Source organism: Schistocerca cancellata, chromosome 5 (assembly GCF_023864275.1).
Source record: "Schistocerca cancellata isolate TAMUIC-IGC-003103 chromosome 5, iqSchCanc2.1, whole genome shotgun sequence".
In the NCBI taxonomy this organism is placed as follows: domain Eukaryota; kingdom Metazoa; phylum Arthropoda; class Insecta; order Orthoptera; family Acrididae; genus Schistocerca; species Schistocerca cancellata.
Window position 1 is genome coordinate 800,815,026 of NC_064630.1, and position 24,023 is coordinate 800,839,048.

The 24,023-nt window shown below is 44.2% G+C and overlaps 1 protein-coding gene across 1 annotated transcript in view; it reads right to left on the bottom strand.

Annotated features, from left to right (window-relative positions):
- Positions 1-24,023, bottom strand: part of LOC126188809 (atrial natriuretic peptide receptor 1) — a 783,072-nt gene that overhangs the window by 530,939 nt on the left and 228,110 nt on the right. The window contains exons 7-8 of the mRNA XM_049930422.1: positions 20,867-21,055; positions 7,944-8,079 (exon numbers count right to left, since the gene is read on the bottom strand). Of these exons, the coding sequence (XP_049786379.1) occupies positions 7,944-8,079; positions 20,867-21,055 (325 nt within the window). The remainder of the gene's footprint in view (positions 1-7,943; positions 8,080-20,866; positions 21,056-24,023) is intronic.

The window sequence follows — 24,023 nt, forward strand, 5'->3', positions numbered from 1 at the left end:
GAACGGGCCACTCTGGCTTCACAATACGTCAAGGCACTAGCCGTTTCAGACATGTGGCGACACAAGTGTTCTCCCAGATCTCGATTTCGTGGAAAAAACGCGTGACAACAGTTGAGCGTGAAGGGCAAAGAGGTGTGGAAAATTTTGTGTATAACGACAACAGGAAAATGAAACAGAACAAACGTGCAAACATGCCTTAAAACGCAGGTACAGACCATGCATTAATACTAGTCTCAAAAAGTATTTATAATCTAAGTAATCTACTTTAACATACTTCTCACTACATAGTAGTTATCATGCTGTCAAAGCCTTAGAAACAAGCCATCCTGAACAGACACACATTCACGATTAATGTACTTCCATGTGAGCAATGAAAACATATTACAGTGATGAGCCAGAACGTTAGGACCACATACCTAATAGACGGGACGTCCAACTTTGACACTGATAACGGCACCGATGCTTCATCGCACGGATACAATAAGGTACTGGTAGGTCGCTGGAGGGAGGTGGCAGACGCAAGTCACTTAATTCCAATAAATTACAGGGTTTATGAGCTCTAACACCACATTCAATCACATCCCACATGTGTTCGATTGCGTTCAGATCTTGCGAATTGGGGGACCAACATATCAGCTGGAATTCGCCACTGTGTTCCTCGAAGTACTTCATCACACTACTGGCCTTACGACGTGGCGCATTATCCTGCTGAAAAATGCCACTGCCTTCAGGATACATGATTCTCATGAAGGGGTGTATGACATCTGGAACCAGTCTACAACACTCTATAGCCGTCATGATGCCTTGCACTGGCTCCACTTGACCCATAGATGCCCTCATGAATATTCCCCAGAGCACAATGGAGATGCCAACAGCTTCTCTCCATCCCACAGTGGAGGTGTCTAGGAGTTGTTGCCCTGGAAGACGACGGATCTGTGGCCTCCCATCAGCTTGATGAATAAAGTATCGGCATTCATCAGACCATGCAACACTCTCCCTCTGCACCAACATCCAGTGCTAATGCTCACGTGCCCATTTCAGCTATAGTTTCCGATCTCATGGTGTTATAATTAACACATGCATGGGTCGTCGGCTGCAGAGGCCCATAGTTAGGAGTGTTCCGTGCACCGTGTGTTCAGACACATTTTTACCCTGCCCATCATTAAAGTCTGATGTTAGTTCTGCCACACAGACTGCCCAGCTTTCGGCACCTGACATCTGTAATGAGGGGTGGCTGCCCAACCCCACGGCGTCTGGTCGTTGAAGAAACCACAGCATTCCTTGAACATGCGACAAGTCGTGCACTTTCCGAATTCTCTTGCCGAGCCTCCGGGCCACCACAATCTGCTCTGGGTCAAACTCAGACAGATCAAGCGCCTTCCTCATCCTACACACCATCAGCATGCTTACTGATACCACATGCGCCGCGCGTGTGCCTGACTAGCAGTCATCCGTCGCCAAGTGACACTGCTATGGCCAGGACGGGTTTATGTCGATAGTAGATCGGTGGTCATAATGTTGTGGCTGATCAGTGTGTACTTTCCAGGCTTAAAATTGAAAATCAAGAAAAAAATTGCATAATATTTTACGGAAGTAAATCTAAAGCCACACAGGTGTCGAAGCATCTTTGGATAAATGAAAACAGAAAGACATTGTGTTTTGCAGAAGGCGGAGCTTAAAAATCGATACTGAAGCTACTAGATGAGCAGTTATGGCACTGCATTCAGTAATGGAACGAAGCCTGAAGGAAAATACGGAACCTTCACAGTATTTGTGGACTGCAGGGCGATAGCCCACAACATAATCACAGAGTACGAATACCTACGATGAGAGCAATCAAATGTGCAGAACAGAACTGTTTTCGTCAATGTACGTGCACTTCAAATCTCATGTGATTGTGCTACAGCGCAAGATTTACTCGTAGACAACCTGCTGATTTTGAAGCTGATAACATCTCTAGAACAAACGCATCTCCATTACACATCCCGTGAATTTTCTACATGTGATTCATAGGCATCTAAACAATTTGCGTTCGATATCTGGAACGAACTTGGTGTAAGATGTTGAAGAGATAAAAGCAAAGGTATTCTACTCGTCTGCGACTACAGTCGCGGCTCAGATATCGCTATTTTTGCCTTGCCACTGTGGTAACGCCGGTTTCCGTCAGATCGCCGAAGTTAAGCGCTGTCAGGCTTGGCTAGCACTTGGACGGGTCACCATCCGGGTCTGCCGAGTGCTGTTGGCAAGTGTGAGGCCAGTTGAACACATGCCCCTCCGTATCTGCATCTGGTGACGCCTAAGGGCTGGGGATGACACGGTAGCCAGTCGGTTCTGTTGGGCATTCAAGGCCTCTTTGGACGGTGTTTTTTAGTCAATTGCTACTACTGAATTATCTGGACAATGTCTGCTAGCATTTACTAATCTTGTGTTTATGTGCTCTGACTAATGCACTTTTTCAGTAGTATTATTCAAAAGGTGTGATCTAATGGCTAGTACATCCAATGACCTTAACATACACTCCTGGAAATTGAAATAAGAACACCGTGAATTCATTGTCCCAGGAAGGGGAAACTTTATTGACACATTCCTGGGGTCAGATACATCACATGATCGCACTGACAGAACCACAGGCACATAGACACAGGCAACAGAGCATGCACAATGTCGGCACTAGTACAGTGTGTATCCACCTTTCGCAGCAATGCAGGCTGCTATTCTCCCATGGAGACGATCGTAGAGACACTGGATGTAGTCCTGTGGAACTGCTTGCCATGCCATTTCCACCTGGCGCCTCAGTTGGACCAGCGTTCGTGCTGGACGTGCAGACCGCGTGAGACGATGCTTCATCCAGTCCCAAACATGCTCAATGGGGGACAGATCCGGAGATCTTGCTGGCCAGGGTAGTTGACTTACACCTTCTAGAGCACGTTGGGTGGCACGGGATACATGCGGACGTGCATTGTCCTGTTGGAACAGCAAGTTCCCTTGCCGGTCTAGGAATGGTAGAACGATGGGTTCGATGACGGTTTGGATGTACCGTGCACTATTCAGTGTCCCCTCGACGATCACCAGTGGTGTACGGCCAGTGTAGGAGATCGCTCCCCACACCATGATGCCGGGTGTTGGCCCTGTGTGCCTCGGTCGTATGCAGTCCTGATTGTGGCGCTCACCTGCACGGCGCCAAACACGCATACGACCATCATTGGCACCAAGGCAGAAGCGACTCTCATCGCTGAAGACGACACGTCTCCATTCGTCCCTCCATTCACGCCTGTCGCGACACCACTGGAGGCGGGCTGCACGATGCTGGGGCGTGAGCAGAAGACGGCCTAACGGTGTGCGGGACCGTAGCCCAGCTTCATGGAGACGGTTGCGAATGGTTCTCGCCGATACCCCAGGAGCAACAGTGTCCCTAATTTGCTGGGAAGTGGCGGTGCGGTCCCCTACGGCACTGCATAGGATCCTACGGTCTTGGCGTGCATCCGTGCGTCGCTGCGGTCCGGTCCCAGGTCGACGGGCACGTGCACCTTCCGCCGACCACTGGCGACAACATCGATGTACTGTGGAGACCTCACGCCCCACGTGTTGAGCAATTCGGCGGTACGTCCACCCGGCCTCCCGCATGCCCACTATACGCCCTCGCTCAAAGTCCGTCAACTGCACATACGGTTCACGTCCACGCTGTCGCGGCATGCTACCAGTGTTAAAGACTGCGATGGAGCTCCGTATGCCACGGCAAACTGGCTGACACTGACGGCGGCAGTGCACAAATGCTGCGCAGCTAGCGCCATTCGACGGCCAACACAGCGGTTCCTGGTTTGCCCGCTGTGCCGTGCGTGTGATCATTGCTTGTACAGCCCTCTCGCAGTGTCCGGAGCAAGTATGGTGGGTCTGACACACCGGTGTCAATGTGTTCTTTTTTCCATTTCCAGGAGTGTATAATTTGTTTTGAACTTAAGTATGAGTCTCTTCTGAATACTGTTTGTAAAACACCATTCCTGCACTAAAAACTGGACACAAATTCATCCTGCCAGTAAGAAAAAAAATCCTAAAGCTTTGGACTATGACACTCGTTACAGAAAATTTTTGTGTTGGTTGCCATTTTCATTCGATGATGCTTCGGGGCAGAGGATATTTTAGACGTTATACCGCCAGAACACAGTGTGCATTTTTACAGCACTAATATACACTAGGACTGCCGAGGGGCTGCGTTTTCCTTCTTCACCCATCCGGTCCTTTTTAGGTATTCTAAATTTATAAAACGATTCTTTGTTTCTTCACTCCCCTTAGTTTTCAAAGGTATAAAATAGAATTTGCTAAATTAGGGTTTTTAAGATCTTGAAGTGTGATCAGCACATTCTGCAGGTTGAAAAAACATCTCTGCCTCGTTTACATTCTAGTCCTATGTTGAAACACACTGCCTGGTATCTAAATTTGGCAAGTGCCTGTACAGTTAAGCTACGTATATGTATGTGGGATCTTCACTCTCCGCTGAACTTACATGTGTTCTACTAATGAACTTCATACATCCCTAACGGCGTGTTGTGAAATACCTTCGGGCATGCTGTTCAATTAATTTTTCTCTTTACTCATAAATGCCATTAACAATGCCCATTCACTACTAAGTAATTCCATCGCTAGTTTTGAGTGTGCATGATGGCAAAAATTAAGGAGTAAAACAAAAAAACTTCTTCTAAGACACGTTTTCAGATTACAGTATTGTTGTTGTTGTTGTTGTTGTTGTCGTCTTCAGTCCTGAGACTGGTTTAATGCAGCGCTCCATGCTACTCTATTCCGTGCAAGCTTCTTCATCTCCCAGTACCTTCTGCAGCCTACAACCTTCTGAATCTGCTTAGTGTATTCATCTCTTGGTCTCCCTCTACGATTTTTACCCTCCACGCTGCCCTCCAGTACTAAATTGGTGATCCCTTGATGCCTCAGAACACGTCCTACCAACCGATCCCTTCTTCTAGTCAAGTTGTGCCACAAACTCCTCTTCTCCCCAATTCTATTCAATACCTCCTCATTAATTATGTGATCTACCCATCTAATCTTCAGCACTCTTCTGTAGCACCACATTTGCAAAGCTTCTATTCTCTTCTTCTCTAAACTGTTTATCGTCCATGTTTCACTTCCATACATGGCTACACTCCATACAAATACTTTCAGAAACGACTTCCTGACACTTAAATCAATACTCGATGTTAACGCTTTCCTTGCCATTGCCAGTCTACATTTTATATCCTCTCTGCTTCGACCATCATCAGTTATTTTGCTCCCCAAATAGCAAAACTCCTTTACTACTTTAAGTGTCTCATTTCCTAATCTAATTCCCTCAGCATGACCCGACTCAATTCGACTACATTCCATTATCCTCGTTTTGCTTTTGTTGATGTTCATCTTATATCCTCCTTTCAAGTCCATATCCATCCCATTCAACTGCTCTTCCAAGTCCTTTGCAGTCTCTGAGAGAATTACAATGTCATCGGCGAACCTCAAAGTTTTTATTTCTTCTCCATGGATTTTAATACCTACTCCGAACTTTTCTTTTGTTTCCTTTACTGCTTGCTCAATATACAGATAGAATAGCACCGAGGAGAGGCTACAGCCCTGTCTCACTCCCTTCCCAACCGATGCTTCCCTTTCATGCCCCTCGACTCTTATAACTGCCATCTGGTTTCTGTACAAATTGTAAATAGCCTTTCACTCCCTGTATTTTACCCCTGCCACCTCAAGAATTTGAAAGAGAGTATTCCAGTCAACATTGTCAAAAGCTTTCTCTAAGTCTACAAATGCTAGAAACGTAGGTTTGCTTTTCCTTAATCTTTCTTCTAAGATACGTCGTAGGGTCAGTAATGCCTCACGTGTTACAACATTTCTACGAAATCCAAACTGATCTTCCCCGAGGTCGGCTTCTACCAGTTTTTCCATTCGTCTGTAAAGAATTCGCGTTAGTATTTTACAGCTGTGACTTATTAAACTGGTAGTCCGGTAATTTCACATTTGTCAACACCTGCTTCCTTTGGGATTGGAATTACTATACTCTTCTTGAAGTCTGAGGAAATTTCGCCTGTCTCATAATCTTGCTCACCAGATGGCAGAGTTTTGTCATGACTGGCTCTCCCAAGACTGTCAGTAGTTCTAATGGAATGTTGTCTACTCTCGGAGCCTTGTTTCGACTTAGGTCGTTCAGTGCTCTGTCAAATTCTTCACGCAGTATCATATCTCCCATTTCATCTACCTCCTCTTCCATTTCCATAATATTGTCCTCAACAACATCGCCCCTGTATAGACCGTCTATATACTCCTTCCACCCTTCTGCTTTCCCTTCTTTGCTTAGTTTCCATCTGAGCTTTTGATATTCATGTAAGTCGTTCTCTTTTCTGCAAAGGTCTCTTTAATTTTCCTGTAGGCAGTATCTATCTTACCCCTAGTGAGATAAGCCTCTACATCCTTACATTTGTCCTCTAGCCATCCCTGCTTTGCCATTTGGCACTTCCTGTCGATCTCATTTTTGAGACGTTTGTATTCCTTTTTGCCTGCTTCACTTACTGCATTTTTGTGTTTTCTCCTTTCCTCAATTAAAAGTCAGTATCTCTTCTGTAACCCAAGGATTTCTACTAGCCCTAGTCTTTTTACCTACTTGATCCTCTGCTGCCTTTACTATTTCATTCCTCAAAGCTACCTATTCTTCCTCTACTGTATTTCTTTCCCCCATTCTTGTCAATTGTTCTCTTATGCTCTCCCTGAAACTCTGTACAACCTCTGGTTCTTTTAGTTTATCCAGGTCCCATCTCCTTATATTCCCACATTTTTTCAGTTTCTTCAGTATTAATCTACAGTTCACAACCAATAGATTGTGGTCAGAGTCCACATCTGCCCGTGGAAATGTCTTACAATTTAAAATCTGTTTCCTAAATCTCTGTCTTACCATTATATAATCTATCTGAAACCTTTTAGTATCTCCAGGGTTCTTACATGTATACAACCTTGTTTCATGATTCTTGAACCAAGTGTTAGCTACGATTAAGTTATGATTACAGTCATGTTTGTTGCAAAAAGAAATAAGAAACTGAAAGAAAATTTCAGAATGAAAATAAAAATGGAATGGGTAAGGTGCCAATGATTACGTTCATAAATGACCTAGGCATTCGGTTGAATGGAAGAGAAGAAAATTTGAGGGAAATAAGATTTTAAAATCCCATCGGTGGCAAGGCAATTAGAGACGGAGAACAAGCTGAGACAGCGGAAGGATGGGGGAGGGGGGGGGGGTAGGAAATCGATTGTGTCGTTTTGAAACGAATCATCCCGGCATTTGTCTTAAGCGATTTAAGGAAACCACGGAAACTCGTCTAAAGCAACAGTTGGTAAGATTACCTCAATGTTAACGTGCTGCATCATTGTAGCTGGACATAATTATCAAATACTTCTTGCCACAGCTTGCACTCTTGCAAGCGCCTGCATGGTTTCAGCAAATCGGTGACCAACCACACTGGGCACGTGAAAGACAAGATGCTGTTGACACTGTTGCAGGACGGGTAATGGGTATCAGGTAGCCTCGTACAGTGACCACCACTTTCTCCGTAAATCAGGTCTTGTGCTATGTTCTTCAGGAGTCAAATTAAGAATGATGTTTGAATTGCTAAAGTCCTTCTCCTTCAAGACCTCAATGCTCAAATCGACCACGTCAACGGCATTGTCGCTCCAGAGATACTGGAGTCAAATTCGGCGGAAACTGGATACAAACTAGACATTATTAGTATAACTAAAGGAGTCAACGGTGCAGTGTTACGTTTCTATTGAAAAATGTACTCCAGAGTCGCGTATTTTATTTCTGAGAGGTGTACGTTCACATCATTTTAGGTTGTATTCTGGAGGACAATGAAGCTCAGGCAACCTGCTAGCTACGAAAAGTCAGCGGAACTGCGCTGTGCGTGACATACCGGTGAACTGGCGGTTCCACATCCGGCTGGTGATGGCCCGGCCGTCCCAGATGTCGCCACCCTCAGACAGCGTCTCGTTGAGCGCCATGCCCAGCAGCAGCACGCCGTCGTAGAAAGCGCCGATGAAGAAGTTCACCTGCCGACAGCAGCTCACCACTGTTTTACCGTGAATGCGCAGCATAAATCAGAGGTAGCAAATGGTACATATGAGATATACGGCTAGCTCCAGATTGTCTGGGTGAGGATTATAAAACCTGCAGATTAGGGTAAGACAGGGTGATATGGTGAATCGGGTGAGATGGTGAATTGCTTTAATTCTTTACTGGTTGAACAGATGTCTCTGTATGTCTGCATGCCAACAGTCTCTGATCATCTGTACAGTGTGTACGTGTTGAAAATCAGCTCCGTTTTAAAAGTACTTTGTACAAAACTGTTTTCGATGCTAAATAATTTTTATATTCTGCATACATTTGTAGGTGTTACTTAAGGGAGAGTAGTTCGCGGGGTATTTTTTGATATATTCTGCCTTCTTATACTGTTTATGTACTACATAACCTAGAAAATAAAGTACTGGAGGGAAGCGCGGGGAATAAAAATTGTAGAGAGAGACCAAGAGATGAATACAGCAGGCAGATTCAGAAGGGTGTAGGTTGCAGGTTGCAGTAGTTACTCGAAGGCGGAGAGGCTTGCACAGGATGGAGTAACATGCAGAGCGGCATTAAATCAGTCTTTGGACTAATGATCACAACAACAAGAACATGTTATGTTTATATGGAAAATATTTCCACTAAATAACGGAACTCGCCGTTTTGAGTTCGATTAAACAACTCATTGTGGTTTCCTCACCAGAATTCAGTTTTATATTACGAGTATTTAAACCAGTCCCGTGTTCTGTTTCCAGCAGAGCTAGATGTATGTAAACAATGATGCAGCATAAATATGATCACATTAGCAATGTGGGGTGATAACCGCGAGATGCAATGGAAAAGTGTCACAACGTAGATTTTTAGGTTTTTTGCATGTCCCAGTACAATACCTGGCAATGGTTACTCAGCTTTGATACCATCCACTTTATTCGATGAGCGAAAGGAATGAGGGTAAGGTGGTTATCTATGTATTTCGGTACGAGCAATCATCTCTCCACTTTTTTAATTCTCACGGTACTTAATCAAGCTGCACGACAGAGCCAGCGGGGCTCTATCACAGCCCACGAGAATAACGTCGCCTTTTTGTCAGATATTTAAGTTGCCTGACAATCTCTGTGACACTTTCGTCTGCCTATATCGTCCTGATACGATGTCTTCAGCGCGTCTCCGGATTCCTACGATGTACTCAGTCGTGCCCACCTGATAAAGACTTCAAAACGAGGGAGACCTAGTCGCATTACTGCCTTGCATAAATTTTGTTGTGCAGACGAAGTGCACAGACATAAAATCCTGTAACATATCTATCTCTCTTTTGTTTTCATCACGTTTCAGTTTTAAATATACGTCCTACGTCGTACTACTTCGTCTTATTATAGCAGGATAATTAAACCATTTTGACAGACTGTAAAAGAATGTCCACGTATCTCGTAACGATATACTAACAGCCTCTTTCTCTCTCCTATGGACATTATTTTGTATTTATCCGCATTTACAGGGAGCTGCCAATTAGTACAGTAAGTGAAGATGCAGAATAATAGATGGCTGTTAATCGTGAGTAGTTAGAAGTTACGGAGAATAACGTCTGGGAAATGGTGACTGTGGTGTCACAGCCAGACACCACACTTGCTAGGTGGTAGCTTTTAAATCGGCCGCGGCCCGCTAGTATACGACGGACCCGCGTGTCGCCACTGTCAGTAATTGCAGACCGAGCGCCACCACACGACAGGTCTAGAGAGACTTACTAGCACTCGCCCCAGTTGTACGGACGACTTTGCTAGCGACTACACTGACGAAGCCTTTCTCTCATTTGCCGAGAGATAGTTAGAATAGCCTTCAGCTAAGTCCAAGGCTACGACCTAGCAAGGCGCCATTAACCATTTCTAGAGAGAGTCTCACTTGTATGATCAAGAATGCTGTATACAAATGATGGATTAAAGTTAAGTATTCCAGAAAATACGTACTTTTCTGTATAGCATTCATTACGTATCCTGTTTCAGACCTAAGCAAGCCTGCGTGAGTTGACGCGTGCATTTCGGCCTCCTCTATAAATTATTGTACGTTGTGTTGGCTAATCTGCCGACACAACAGTGACAAGCATGGGAAGGAGAGCCTTGTGTACCCAGGCGCCGGGCGAGGGCAAGGGCAGGAAGGAGACAAGGGGCCGCCTTCTAGTTTCGATCGGTTACGCAGTTGCAATCCGTCGAAAGTTTAAAAACAGCTCAGTGCATCGCAGAGTGAAAGGTCAATCCCGATCAACACTGTGAGGCAATGTTTCATTATTGTACTTTCACCTTGTCTTCAGTTGTTGGAAACAGTGAAATTTGCGGTGACAATAAGTTTAGCATCTCGCTGAAAAAATTAAAGCAGTAGGTTTTTTGCACTTTGCGTGTAAAGTATAACATCTGCATTATGTTACGAAAGTGTGTGTTTGTTACTGGACCCGACACTCATTCTGATTGACGATGATACAGACAAGGTGGCAGTAACAGAAACAGTTGTCACAGTCTTTCAGGAACGAATCGGCAGACCACAATTACGCCTCCACAGACGACTATGACGCTCACAAAGAAATGTAGTTGTATGGATAAATGCAACCAAACACCGCGAGCGGAAAAGCATGAACAATGATGTGCGTCGCAATAATTCGACAACTGTAATGTGTAAGTACTGCCAACAACACTGCTGTCTGTTCCGTCTATGCGACATCAGTACATGTTAAAATTTTTATGTTCTACGAATATCCGCTAAGAGCGTGTCAACATGTTCAAGCAAATGTGTATCTTTCTTTGGTTCGAGTAGACAAAAATAATGGCTCTGAGCACTATGGGACTTAACATCTTAGGTCATCAGTCCCACTTTTTTTTTTTTAATCTCATTTTGTTCTCTTTCGTTCGTTGTATCTGCTCGGGGCGGACGTCGTAAGACACTCGTTTTCGTTCGTTGTTGATCGGTGAACTCAGTTTTTTTATTACAGAGGGCAGCTAACCCTCTGACCGAACACGCTGAGCTACCGTGCCGGCGATCCCCTAGAACTACTTAAACCTAACTAACCTAAGGACATCACACAACACCCAGCCATCACGAGGCAGATAAAACCCCTAACCCCGCCGGGAATCGAACCCGGGAACACGGGCGTGGGAAGCGAGAACGCTACCGCACGACCACGAGATGCGGGCGGTTCGAGTAGACCTAACGGGAACTGAGAAACCACGGTATCGGCCACAGCGATTTACAGGGCTCTAAAAGATAACTGTTTACAACGTACCACAGTGCTGTAGGTGAAATCTAGACGAACAAATTGACGCAGGACATTTGTGGTCTACCAGGTCGGGAAATTATCTCAAAAGCTACCTAAGCTATAGGACATAGGCACCGTTTAGAGTTCGCCTAAAATATTCCATGAATATTAAAAACAGATTCTTCTTCGACTTGCAAAATGTAAAACTGACGTTTGTGTAAATTTTACTTAAGATATAGTGAATTTTAACAGCATAAAATTAACAATTACATCGTTTTATTTGTGTAGACTTCTTCCTGATGAACTATTGTGTTTGTACAGGTTAAGTGTAGACGGCATTGTAAGCGTGATTAGTTTCCGCATAACATTACAAAAGTCTTTCTTCTCCCAACAGCGTCACGAATAGTTTCAGAAACTAATGTTAACGGAATCGCCGCCTAGGGCGGTGGCGTAGGCAAAGGAGACGATATTGAGTCTCGCGTGGTCCCGGTGCGATGATAGAAGCAAAAACGTTCCAGTAAACATGGATTCACAATCGGCAGCGAGTGTACGGTTACGAGTCGGCACAAACTTCAGTATGAAGTGTTTAATATAATACAGTTTATCTCGATTTCCCCTGCACTGGAAATGGAAATGAGCGTTTGGCGTCATTGGCCGGGAGGCCCCTCGCGGGGCAGGTCCGGCCGCCTTGGCGCAGGTCTTATTACATTCGGCGCCACATTGGGCGACCTGCACGCCGGATGGGGATGAAATGATGATGAACACAACACAACACCCAGTCCCTGAGCGGAGAAAATCTCCGACCCAGCCGGGAATCGAACCCGGGCCCGGAGGACGGCAATCCGTCACGCTGACCACTCAGCTACTGGGGCGGACTCCCCTGCACTAGTCTGGTACGTTGTATACAGTTAGACTTGGCCGATTGGCAGCGACTGAGAGACGACAGCAGCTGCTTTGTCAAAAGCTTCGTCCCACTTTATTTCAATAATAAGAAAGAAGGAAATAATAATAATCTTGAAGAGCTTTATACTTGATGTCAAGAAAAGTTGATAAGATGATGTGTGATTCCGGAAATAATATTTCAAAGGAAATATCTGAAACTACGTGCTCTTATTGTGACGAATTCCATGTATTTGAACTCCGTTGAAATAAGCTACTAGATATTCTTTCGGACAACAAATGAATTTTGCATATATCAAAAACTTGAAGTTTGCTATTCAGAGAGTACAATATAGTGATAGTAATTAGTAGCAGATGTGTTTGTCTGAGGTGCTACGAAGCATTAATTGTGAATGAAACATAATAAACGAGAAACACAGCTTAATATCAGTGATGATTAACTGCAGTAACAGGTGACAGCGACCCATATCTAGTAGTACCGGAACGGAAATAAAGCATCTCTCCCTCGGACGTTAACACGGCAAGGATGACACTCTGACGGGAGCACAGTTGACCTTGTCGTGTATGGAAATTTGCATAAACATTTTCAGGGTTCTGCGAGCTTGCAAATACTCGATTTAAGCGCTGCGGGCCTACGCGAGGTCCGTTAGCTGGATGTGGATTAGGCTAGCGACCTGGAACGCCCCACATTCCCCATTAAACGTGATGATCCGGCAGAGCACTGAAACTGCCCATTAAGTTAAAACACCGATGCGCCATTAAGCACGTTCTTTGCGAACATACGGCTGGTCCGATTTCTGCATACGCCGAATGTCCCCACTACGGCCACCATGAAAACTGACGAATTTAACTACGAACTTGCAGTGCTAGGCTCGTAAAGCGCCCTGCAATGATTTCGCAACTGGACGTGGTGTCTGTGTGTCACACACTCTGGTACCTGATACTTTATTTTATCCATTTCACCATCTTACTGACGGTATGGTGTTAACACGATAACAGTAACTCTGAAACGGCGGAGGTTTGTATGCGGTAGTGTGCTGCTCAGCGTGCCACTGGACCACGTACTACACACGTTACGTACTATCGGTAACGTGACTTGACAGACAGTATTTGCAGATGACGTGTTGTCTGTCGCTGAGGCAAGTCGAGAGCACTTTCTGTAGTGTAATGCCTGCATTCCGTGAACGACGAACGCTTAGTGGCAAGATATCAAGGTACATCCTAGATGAACGTCATATGGAGGAGGCAGGGAGAAAAGGTACAAAGTAAAGTGATGCACATACTATACGCACAGAAAATAGACAATTTCGACTTTTGTTGAAAACAATGAGGGCATGCCACCAGTATACAGGGTGTATCATAATTAACATTGAAAATTGACATGGTAAAAGTATACCGGTGCGGCAATAGAAGCAAAAACGTTCTAGTAAGCATGGAAATGCAATCGGCGGCGAGTGTACGGTTACGAGTCGGCACAAACATCACTGTGAAGTATTATCCTAGTTAGCACAAAAGTGTTTAAAATGTAAACGTTTCGTCTAACGGCTCATCTAATTGAACTCAGATTTCACCCCTAGCCTTCCTTAGCAAGAAATACATCACACAACAGACTGTAAGTGCGAAGAATAAATAAGTAAAGAAATGAATAAAATAAACAACAGGTGCAAAGCGAACATTAAAAGTGCTCCAAAATTCTTATGCACAATATACGCTAGGTCCAACAGAGTGAATAAATTTAAATACTTAGGGGGAATATTACAGCTAATTGGTCAAGAACGAAACAAAAATACAACACAGAAAACGGGAACGGCTTGTCAATTAACGAAGAGCATTTACAATTAAAAAAAAAATCTGTCTCAATAGAAACAAAAATCCACCACTACATGATTGTTATTAAATCGGAGTGTTTTTGGGCAACAGGATGTTAAATCCTTATCAAACAGGGGAAAACTGAAGCGTCGGAGAAAATGGTTCAAATGGCTCTAAGCACTATGGGACTTAACATCTGAGGTCATCAGTCCCCTAGAACTGAGAACTACTTAAACCTAACTAACCTAAGGACATCACACACATCCATTCCCGAAGCAGGATTCGAACCTGTGACCGTAGCAGTCCCGCGGTTCCGGACTGAAGCGCCTAGAACCGCTCGTCTGCAGAGGCCGGCAGAGTTGGAGAAAAAGGAAAAGTTGGTAGTACGGAAAATTCTCGGCCCAAGTAAAGTTGGGAGTGGGTGGATGAGAAGAAATAATTAAGTAATCTACGTCCCAAGCTGAAAAACTATCTGATGCTCAGAGGGAAAGGATAGTTTGGTTTCAGGATCACTTAATACGAATGACGTCAGAAAGACTCATTAAAATTTTTTGACCATTTCGACACAAATGTTAAAATGCAGATCAGATGGGTCAACGGAAGTGAAAAAGGATTTACAGGAAATTAAAGCAACGAAAGCAAAAATTCTAGACAGCCCAACTTTTAGATACCAGATTAGAAAGCTTGGTGTTTTTCAGGAAAGTATCAGAATGCTCATTGCTGTAGGACAGATGAAAGAAGAAGTACTGGAAAAACCGAAAATCAGGAAAGAAGACAAAATCATGAGCGACGTACTTCACGCGGCCCATACATGGCCAAAGTCGTAGAAAGAAGAAGAAAAGCGAGGTGCAGGCTGCGTAACAAACGAGTATGCCCATAGTACTTCGTATCCAGCCGTTGTCACTGACTGAGGCGTGTTACTATCGAAACTCGAAGGTGAGAAATATACAAGTGCTCGGTTAACGCTCGAACAACGTGTACAACATACACTAACGCAAATGAAAAGAGTTACAGCATGAAACATCAGTCCGATTTTTTATACAATAAGACAGACAGAGTTGCGAATAAAAGAGATGTTTATTCAATAGGTGACCGGTTTCCGGATAATACCTATTTTTCGAAACAACCAAGGCTTACAATGTATGTCCAAAATAAAATGAAATAATGCCGATACACATATGCCTAGTCCCAAGTGAACACACACAAAAAAAAAAAAAATGGTTCAAATGGCTCTGAGCACTATGGGACTTAACAGCTATGGTCATCAGTCCTCTAGAACTTAGAACTACTTAAACCTAGCTAACCTAAGGACACCACACAACACCCAGTCATCACGAGGCAGAGAAAATCCCTGACCCCGTCGGGAATCGAACCCGGGAACCCGGGCGTGGGAAGCGAGAACGCTACCGCACGACCACGAGCTGCGGAACCAAGTGAACATCAGTGAAGTTCATTGACACATTCAGTTATTATCAAATTGCCATCCCAATATGCCCTTACATCAGAGATCCTAACGTTGAAGAGGTATGGGTCAAATATCTTTCCGACTGCTGTAACATCTGCCCGGGTTTGAGATGTTCTCATCTGTCTATTCGTCAGATCCAATAGAACTGTCCCACGACCTGCTGGTGTGTTGCAGCGACCCTGGAGTGGCGCGCGTCTGTACTGCCTGCCCCCCCCCCCCCTCCCCCTACCGCCCATCGCTCTGCAGTCACCGTGCTACACGCAGCCAGCTGCCTACGCTATCTGTCGCTATGACGCTCCCCTGTCCCTCATGCGAATGATTTGAAAATGTCTGAACGATGGTGATAGTGAGATAAGCCTCTACAACCTTACATTTGTCCTTTAGCCATCCCTGTTTAGGCATTTTGCACTTCCTGTCGATCTCATTTTTGAGACGTTTGTATTCCTTTTTGCCTGCTTCATTTACTGCCTTTTTATATTTTCTCCTTTCATCAATTAAATTCAATATTTCTTCTGTTACCCAAGGATTTCTACTAGCCCTCGTCTTTTTAGCTACTTGATCCTCTGCTGCCTTCACTACTTCATCCCTCAGAGCTACCCATTCTTCTTCTACTGTATTTCTTTCCCCCATTCCTGTCAATTGTTCCCTTATGCTCTCCCTGAAACTCTGTACAACCTCTGGTTCTTTCAGGTTATCCAGGTCCCATCTCCTTAAATTCCCACCTTTTTGCAGTTTCTTCAGTTTTAATATACAGTTCATAACCAATAGATTGTAGGTCAGAGTCCACATCTGCCCCTGGAAATGTCTTACAATTTGAAACCTGGTTCCTAAATCTCTGTCTTACCATTATATAATCTATCTCATACCTTCTAGTATCTCCAGGATTCTTCCATGTATACAACCTTCTTTTATGATTCTTGAAGCAAGTGTTAGCTATGATTAAGTTATGCTCTGTGCAAAATTCTTCCAGACGGCTTCCTCTTTCATTTCTCTCCCCCAATCCATATTCACCCACTATGTTTCCTTCTCTCCCTTTTCCTACTCTCGAATTCCAGTGACCCATGACTATTAAATTTTCGTCTCCCTTCACTACCTGAATAATTTCTTTTATCTCATCATACATTTCTTCATCATCTGCAGAGCTAGTTGGCATATAAACTTGTACTACTGTAGTAGGCATAGGCAGGGGCACTTACCTGCTGGGATATTTTATGCGCGGTATCCCATTTACCTATTGCTACCAAATATCAGCCAATCCGAAGAGGCCCAAATAAAGATCAAACATGTCATTTGGGAAGAAATAAAAAAAGTTTTAACACTGCATCCAAGAGCGCTTGTTTCTTCAAATGATACATACTGCGATCGCAGGTTCGAATCCTGCCTCGGGCATGGATGTGTGTGATGTCCTTAGGTTAGTTAGGTTTAAATAGTTCTAAGTCTAGGGAACTGATGACCTCAGATGTTCAGACCCGTAGTGCTTAGTGCCATTTGAGCTATTTGATACATACTGGTCGCTGTACCAATCCGGCTATGAAGTGAAAAAGTACGCCTAGAGATCAAACTGATTGTACAGAGACGGTTTCGTACTCCCTGGGTCGACGTAGACCCCGCAGTTGTCTCCATTACGTAGCACTCAGTTTGATGAGTTTCACTCAGGTTATTTTCTAACTGTTAAGTGTTGGTAGCGTCACAGGTGACCGCTACAAGTTATATCTACGTTTTGTGTGTCACAAAGGGCTGATGAAGATCCGAATTACTTGGTTGTGGCATACACCACTTCAGCCGAAAACTTGTTGTGCCGACATCCGTTGTTGCTGGAAGCTGTCCATGAACGCATGCTCCAGTCTCCAAGTGACCCTTCGAGCCGTGTTTACAGGTTGAACAGTGAAAGCAAACCGCGTTTCATGTTGACGATCGGAGACAGCCGCTCTGAACGGCACATTTACCTTCATTACACAGCTACGTAGCAATTCTTCGAGGACAAACAAGTGTTGAGACAGGTTTCCGAGATATATATATATATATATATATATATATATATATATATATATATATATATATATATATATATATATATACGAGGCATGAGCAGTGGTTGCTGGTGGATCGTGCCCAGTAAATTGACAGCTATGCTCACCCCAGATACAAACTGATCAAAAAATTAGTGCATCGGCCTCACGACGTAATATATATAAGCCAAGCTGTCCATTTACTGGGCAGCTGCTGATACTTTGTGCACTTGTTGTCAGACACGAACAACAAGATAGACTCCCGGAAATATAACTCTAATACCCCACCATTCCAGCGATACGAAAACAGATTCAGATAGTGGCGGCGAAAATATTTTAGTATTTGTGTAGTAGATATTTTCGCTTACTGCGGTCGCAACTGCTGAGATTGCGGTAAATACGTCATATGCAGGAGGCCCTCGGCCTGCTGCAGGAAATAAATACTCGGCCCGGTGGCTGGATGGAGAGTTTGTATCCCGTATTTCAAAAATGGGCCTCTATACACCGATTGTGGAATACAACATTTTATTTCGCTTTCTGGATCTACACTTCGATTTTGGAACCCTAGCTTTCGTCATCGGTGCCGATTTGAGCTAGCGTTACATGCAGTCACAACGTCTGCTCCCCATTGTGTTTACGACCGTCGACATAGCGTAGATCTCGGTTTCCCCACACTGAGTGTTTCGCTCCTGTCACCTGCCTAGTTTGTCTTGCGTTACGACAAAGAAACTACTCAGGCCTCGTTTGACTACATTTTGTGACCTTTACGTGCCATGATTGTAGCACTTGGGGCTTCAGACCGTACTGATTCCTCGAAGGCAGAGTTCAGGTAAACTTCGTTTGTATATTGTCACATATCTAATATCTCAAATTCATATTAGAATCACGATTCTCCCTATCTTTAATATACTTAAGGTGAAAGCAATTATGGTTTCTTAGATAAGCCTGTTGTCTGTTTGTTTCTTGACCTTTCTCAGTTGCTACTGAAACTCTAATTTCGTTAACGTCGACGAAGTCCTACACGTTCGTTACTAATTTCGCCGCACTTGTTGTTAAAGCAAGTAAGTGCAACCGGCAAAAGTGTTCAAATCATAGCAAGAATGCCCAACATTGAAGAAAGCTGGTCTGATAATCATTTACTAAGGATACGATACAGTGCTATCTTTACCAGATTCAAGTTGAGGTGCCACCTGTTGAAGACGCATTAGATGTCCAACTGTATTGCATGGATGGCTATTATCAATGCTCGTGCAGGGTAGCGTGCCACTGATGAATTTTGAAAGCAACGATGTAACGCATGGTGAAATGATCCCGGTCTATAGACGACCGAACCATCTGCAAACAATATGAAGGCTGCTGCCTAATTTAAGCCGTTGACATACTTACCGACATATTTATTCCTCGTAAAATAATTAGCTGAAGTATCTTGGAACCTGTAGTAATACAAGATGGCTTATCGTGTAAACCACTTATATTGAAGCTGTTCTCTGTCGTTATAGCAAATTATTCTTCAAAATCAGAAAATCGTCACACGAAAAAAAAACTACAATGGTATTGCTTCTCAAAAATACATTTATATACATTTATGTTCGTTGTCGAAACATGAACCTTGGTTTTATCAATTTTTTTTTGCGTTGGCTCCGCTGCGCCTTCTAATTTCTTGGATAATTAAACTGTTCTCTCGCAATTTTCCCGTCAGAGGATTTGTTGTGCGGCGAGTGGGAAGTTGTTGGGGATACAGGCACCTGTGTCTCGAAGGGCTCTATTAGGATCCTGAAGAAAACACCAGGTGACACTGTGCTAGTTCGAAAATCTGTAGACCCTCCGATGAATTGGTAACACTGTGTCAGAGTACTGTGGGAGTCATGCGAATTAGACTTACCGTGTTAACTGTACGTGGTCTAGAGAGCTATGGTATGTGGCGGTGGTGTTATTATTTGGAGCAAGACTCTTAAGTAATCTGGATTTTAATTTGTCCAGTTGTAAGCTAGCGAATGTTTTAATTGGTCGTACTCTAAGCTAGTCAGTGGCGATAATTACTTGGTGTTAGTTACAGAAAATCGCTATTTAACTCTAAGCTGTCACAACTGTTTTCTTTGAAATAGCACTGTTTCTAATGACATGAATGAGCTGCTACAGGTAAACATTGTTTGAAAAGGCCGTGTGGCTGAGATCTAGGTTATTTAGTATTTATGTACTGAAGCTTAAATTTTGATGTGTTCACTAGTTGAAGTTATGTAATTATTATTGCTCCTTTAAAAATATGTCCACTGTAGTGAACTTCGCTGTAAAGCCTTTTACAAGTCTTAATAACTGATATGGTAATTGCAAGTTCATTCTTCTGCAATCTGATTACCTCAAAATTTGTGCACGAGCATGTAAGTTTTCTAACTCAGGCCATAACTTGCTATTACCTAAGGTCTTTGAAACTCATGTAAGTTTTGAAACCTTCATTTTCCTGGATTACAGCCAGTGTGTGTAAAACTAGTAGTTTGAACTTGATTTCATGCACCATGCCATCAAACTGTTAAGCTGTTGATCTTGTATCATGGTGTCATTAGAAAGCGTAATATGAAGTAAGGGTATGTGACGTTGAATTGTGAAAGAAAACTGAATTTGAGCATTAATACTAAAATCCAGTCTTCGTCTAATATATCATTTGTTGATAAAACGTGTAAAGTAATTTCGGCCCAGCACATTACCTCTACCTTTGCGCATCTAACACTACAAAAGCCAAACAAATTACAAACAATGAAACTAGGATTTATCTAAAGTCTAAAACCTTTAAAAATGTTGTCTTTCATTTACGAATTTTTTTTTGCTAAGAGACAAATGAGTCATGAGTACTTGAAAGGCTGCCATGCGAGGTTTTTATCAATCTAAATGTTCTGTTAAAAATTCAGGAAGCAGCCATTTGACAGTGGGGCTTCTACTTATGGGTTATTATTTGGAACCAGACTCTTAAGTAATCTGGATTTTGTTCAAAAATGTGTCTGTGAAATCTTATGGGACTTAACTGCTAAGGTGATCAGTCCGTAATCTGGATTTTAATCTGTACTGTTGTAAGCTAGCCAATTGATCATGCTCTAAGCTAGTCAGTGGTGAGACACTGCAGCAATATGCACAACAGCATTTCATTACAGAGACTGTTTATTATCGACTATACGACTTCTCCTACTCTCGCCAGCTAAATAGTCCTTACTGTACTTTCTTCCACTAGCAGGGCTCGTAACTCTTCACTTCCATTGGCGACCTGGTACAAAGGGCGGCTACGTTCTTGACGCCTGCATATTAAGAACGGCCAGACGATGCAGCACGAAGCTGCGCGAGGCCGCAGCACAGCGCAGCGCACCCACCTCCTCGCCCTCGTAGAAGGTGTAGTTGTAGTCGTGCTGCGCCCTGGCGCGCACCTCGTTGGCGAACTCGCGGAACGGCCCGGCCGTCGGCTGCAGCAGCGACACGCGCAGCAGCGCCTCGTAGGCGCGCCGGGCGGCCGCGTCGTGCGCGTCGCCCACCGCCCAGTCGTGGTCGCCCCAGTACGAGCCCTGCCGGACAACAGCAAGCAGCACAGTGTCAGCCGGGGGAGGTCCAGCGTAACGACCGCGTTGTAGAAGGGCAGGTAGTCGGGGCAAAGCGTCACCTACCAGCATGTTGTTCTCAACGCGGCTTCACACCTGCCACAAAAGCTGGAAACCACAATCGCACTGTAGAAAGTCAATCAGAGTAAAGCGTAATCCACTTCCAGTCACCATCTGCTCAATACGAGTCTTGTCCCCATGCAACACCGAGCGAGGTGGCGCAGTGGTTAGCACACTGGACTCGCATTCGGGAGGACGACGGTTCAATCCCGCGTCCGCCCATCCTGATTTAGGTTTTCCGTGATTTCCCTAAATCACTTTGAAAGGGCACGGCCGACTTCCGTCCCTATCCTTCCCTAATCCGATGAGACCGATGACATCGCAGTTTGGTCTCTGCTACGGTCACAGGTTCGAATCCTGCCTCGGGCATGGATGTGTGTGATGTCCTTAGGTTAGTTAGGTTTCATTAGTTCTAAGTTCTAGGCGACTGCTGACCTCAGAAGTTAAGTCCATAGTGCTCAGAGCCATTTGAACCAGTTTGGTCTCTTCCTCCAAACAACCCAACCCCAACCCAACCCTAAGCAACAACCATATTGTAAGAGGGAGTCTGATTGTATAAAATGTCGTCCGTTGCCTTGTCACCCTACTCCGAGTAGGAAACCTGCCAGAAAGCAACCAAAGTATAAGAGTTATGTGTAATCCATTGCACAGTTGTCTTCGTCTCCAGCAGGTGTCCAGCCAAAAAACAACAACTGTATGTCGAAATGCATTTAGTCAGGGTAAAGCATAACCCACTGCCCTTTCGAGATCAACTCTCCTCTCACTCCCAGAGGGACCACTGACACATCACAATAATTGTCTTGTATTAGGGCAGCTAGTCAAAGTAAAGCGTCAGTCACCCATCTGTCGTAGTCACCCCAGTTGATACCCTACCAAAAACGAATAACCATGTTGTACAGAGGCACCTAATCAGAGTAGAAAGTCACTTTCTGTCCGGCCGCCAACCACCCTACCACCGAGCAACAACCATATTGTACAATCAATAGCCAATAAAACTGTCGCCTACCTCTCAATCGCGGTCTACCCTGTAGAAGCCCTGCTACAAAGCAACAATTGTGCAGTACAAGGATGGTACGGGCTATGGGCTTCAACTTAGTCTTATATCCAACTCGTCAAATGCCTCTCAGCACTATGGGACTCAACCGCTGTGGTCATAAGTCCCCTAGAACTTAGAACTACTTAAACCTAACTGACCTAAGGACAGCACACAACACCCAGCCATCACGAGGCAGAGAAAATCCCTGACCCCGCCGGGAACCGAACCCGAGAACCCGGGCGTGGGAAGCGAGAACGCTACCGCACGACCACGAGATGCGGGCCCAACTCGTCATTTCCCCCTCTCCACACATCTAGCCAGTAGGCGATCTGCAGCAAAGTATCAACTCAGCAGTAGGACGGGGACCACATCCGATTCGTCGTTCTCTCGACAGCAGTCCTGTCATAAAGCAACATTTCTGGTACAGAAGGGCGGTCAGTCAAAGCGTTGCCCACAACCCAGTAAGGATCACGTTCCAAAAAAATGCTTCTGGTCCCCCTTCGCCCTCATAGTGAGTTCCCTTCCAAGGTCATAAATGTTGCAGGAGGACATTTAGTACAGTTATATACAACGGAGTTATGGTCTCCTCTCTTCCCTAGGACATCATGGTGCGTAAGTAACAGTCACGCACCAATCAGGTAATTAGTTCATGAGTAATCTCCATACTACCCAGTCCTAGTAGCCGTTCCTTGTCCTGATCTCCTCGAAATGAGCTTTACCACGAAGCATACACTGAAAATGCGCTGAATGCCAAACGGGAGTATTTATAAGCAAGGCACTGACAGTATCAGTGGTGATAAAAGATGCTCTTGCGATATCTTGATGGAGGAGCCGTCCAGTATATTGGACTTACCCGTCCTTTCTCAAACACTTTAATATTCTGGCATGATAATCGATTACGTTTCTTGCAGCAGTAGATCTGGTGACGAACGTCCTGATCAGCCCCATACATGTGTTGTGGGCGAAGAGTCATGTGAACTATTGCTACAAGAGAATTTGTCAACAGACTTAAGCAGCCCCGAAAATCGTTATTGTTTGTGCTGAGCCGGCAAGAATCAGCGTTGTCAGGAGATCAGCTCCGGACAATATGTTAGGAACAGAAAAGTTCCTCGGACCACGGTCACACAACCCGGAAGACTCACCAGCAGCTAGAAATATACCAATTTCTGCTGCTGATGTCGTAGTTAAAAAAGATTCAGATTAAATCGCAATTTACTCTTTAAAATCCGATTAGTGGTTTCGCAGAAATTACAATACGTGGAATTAAGGAGTTATGTATTTTTAACAGAAACCGATTGCTGCCTTAAGCGTCAGGATGATGGGGCGCTCCAACATGACGAAGCTAAGAATGTCTGCTTACAAAATCGGAATAATGGAGGTAAGTTTGACTTGAAACTGGTACTGATCACACTAGGTTATTTGTGGTTGGTCCGACATACCAAGTCGAAGGGAAAGGACGTGGCATCTAAAGGTGGTTCACCAGCTAACTACGGAGCAGTTCCGCTCTTGTTTCTGCCATAGCCTTGAAGAGAAATGCCCATGTCAAAATCTTGAGTAGATTTTCGGAAGAGTGAATTGACGCATAAAGCTTGTCAGATAATAACTACACGGTATGGGTTTAATGTCAAGACACACACACACACACACACACACACACACACACACACACACATTGCAAAACTACGTCAACAACAGCAACTAGAAGAAAATAGAAAAAGAATAAAAAATAAACACCACCTCAAAATTCTACTTCTGTCATCAAGTCTTCGAGATAGGTCTGGACAGACTGAAGAGATTCCTTAGATTTAACTGCACGTGCAGCAGTAATGCGATACTTTA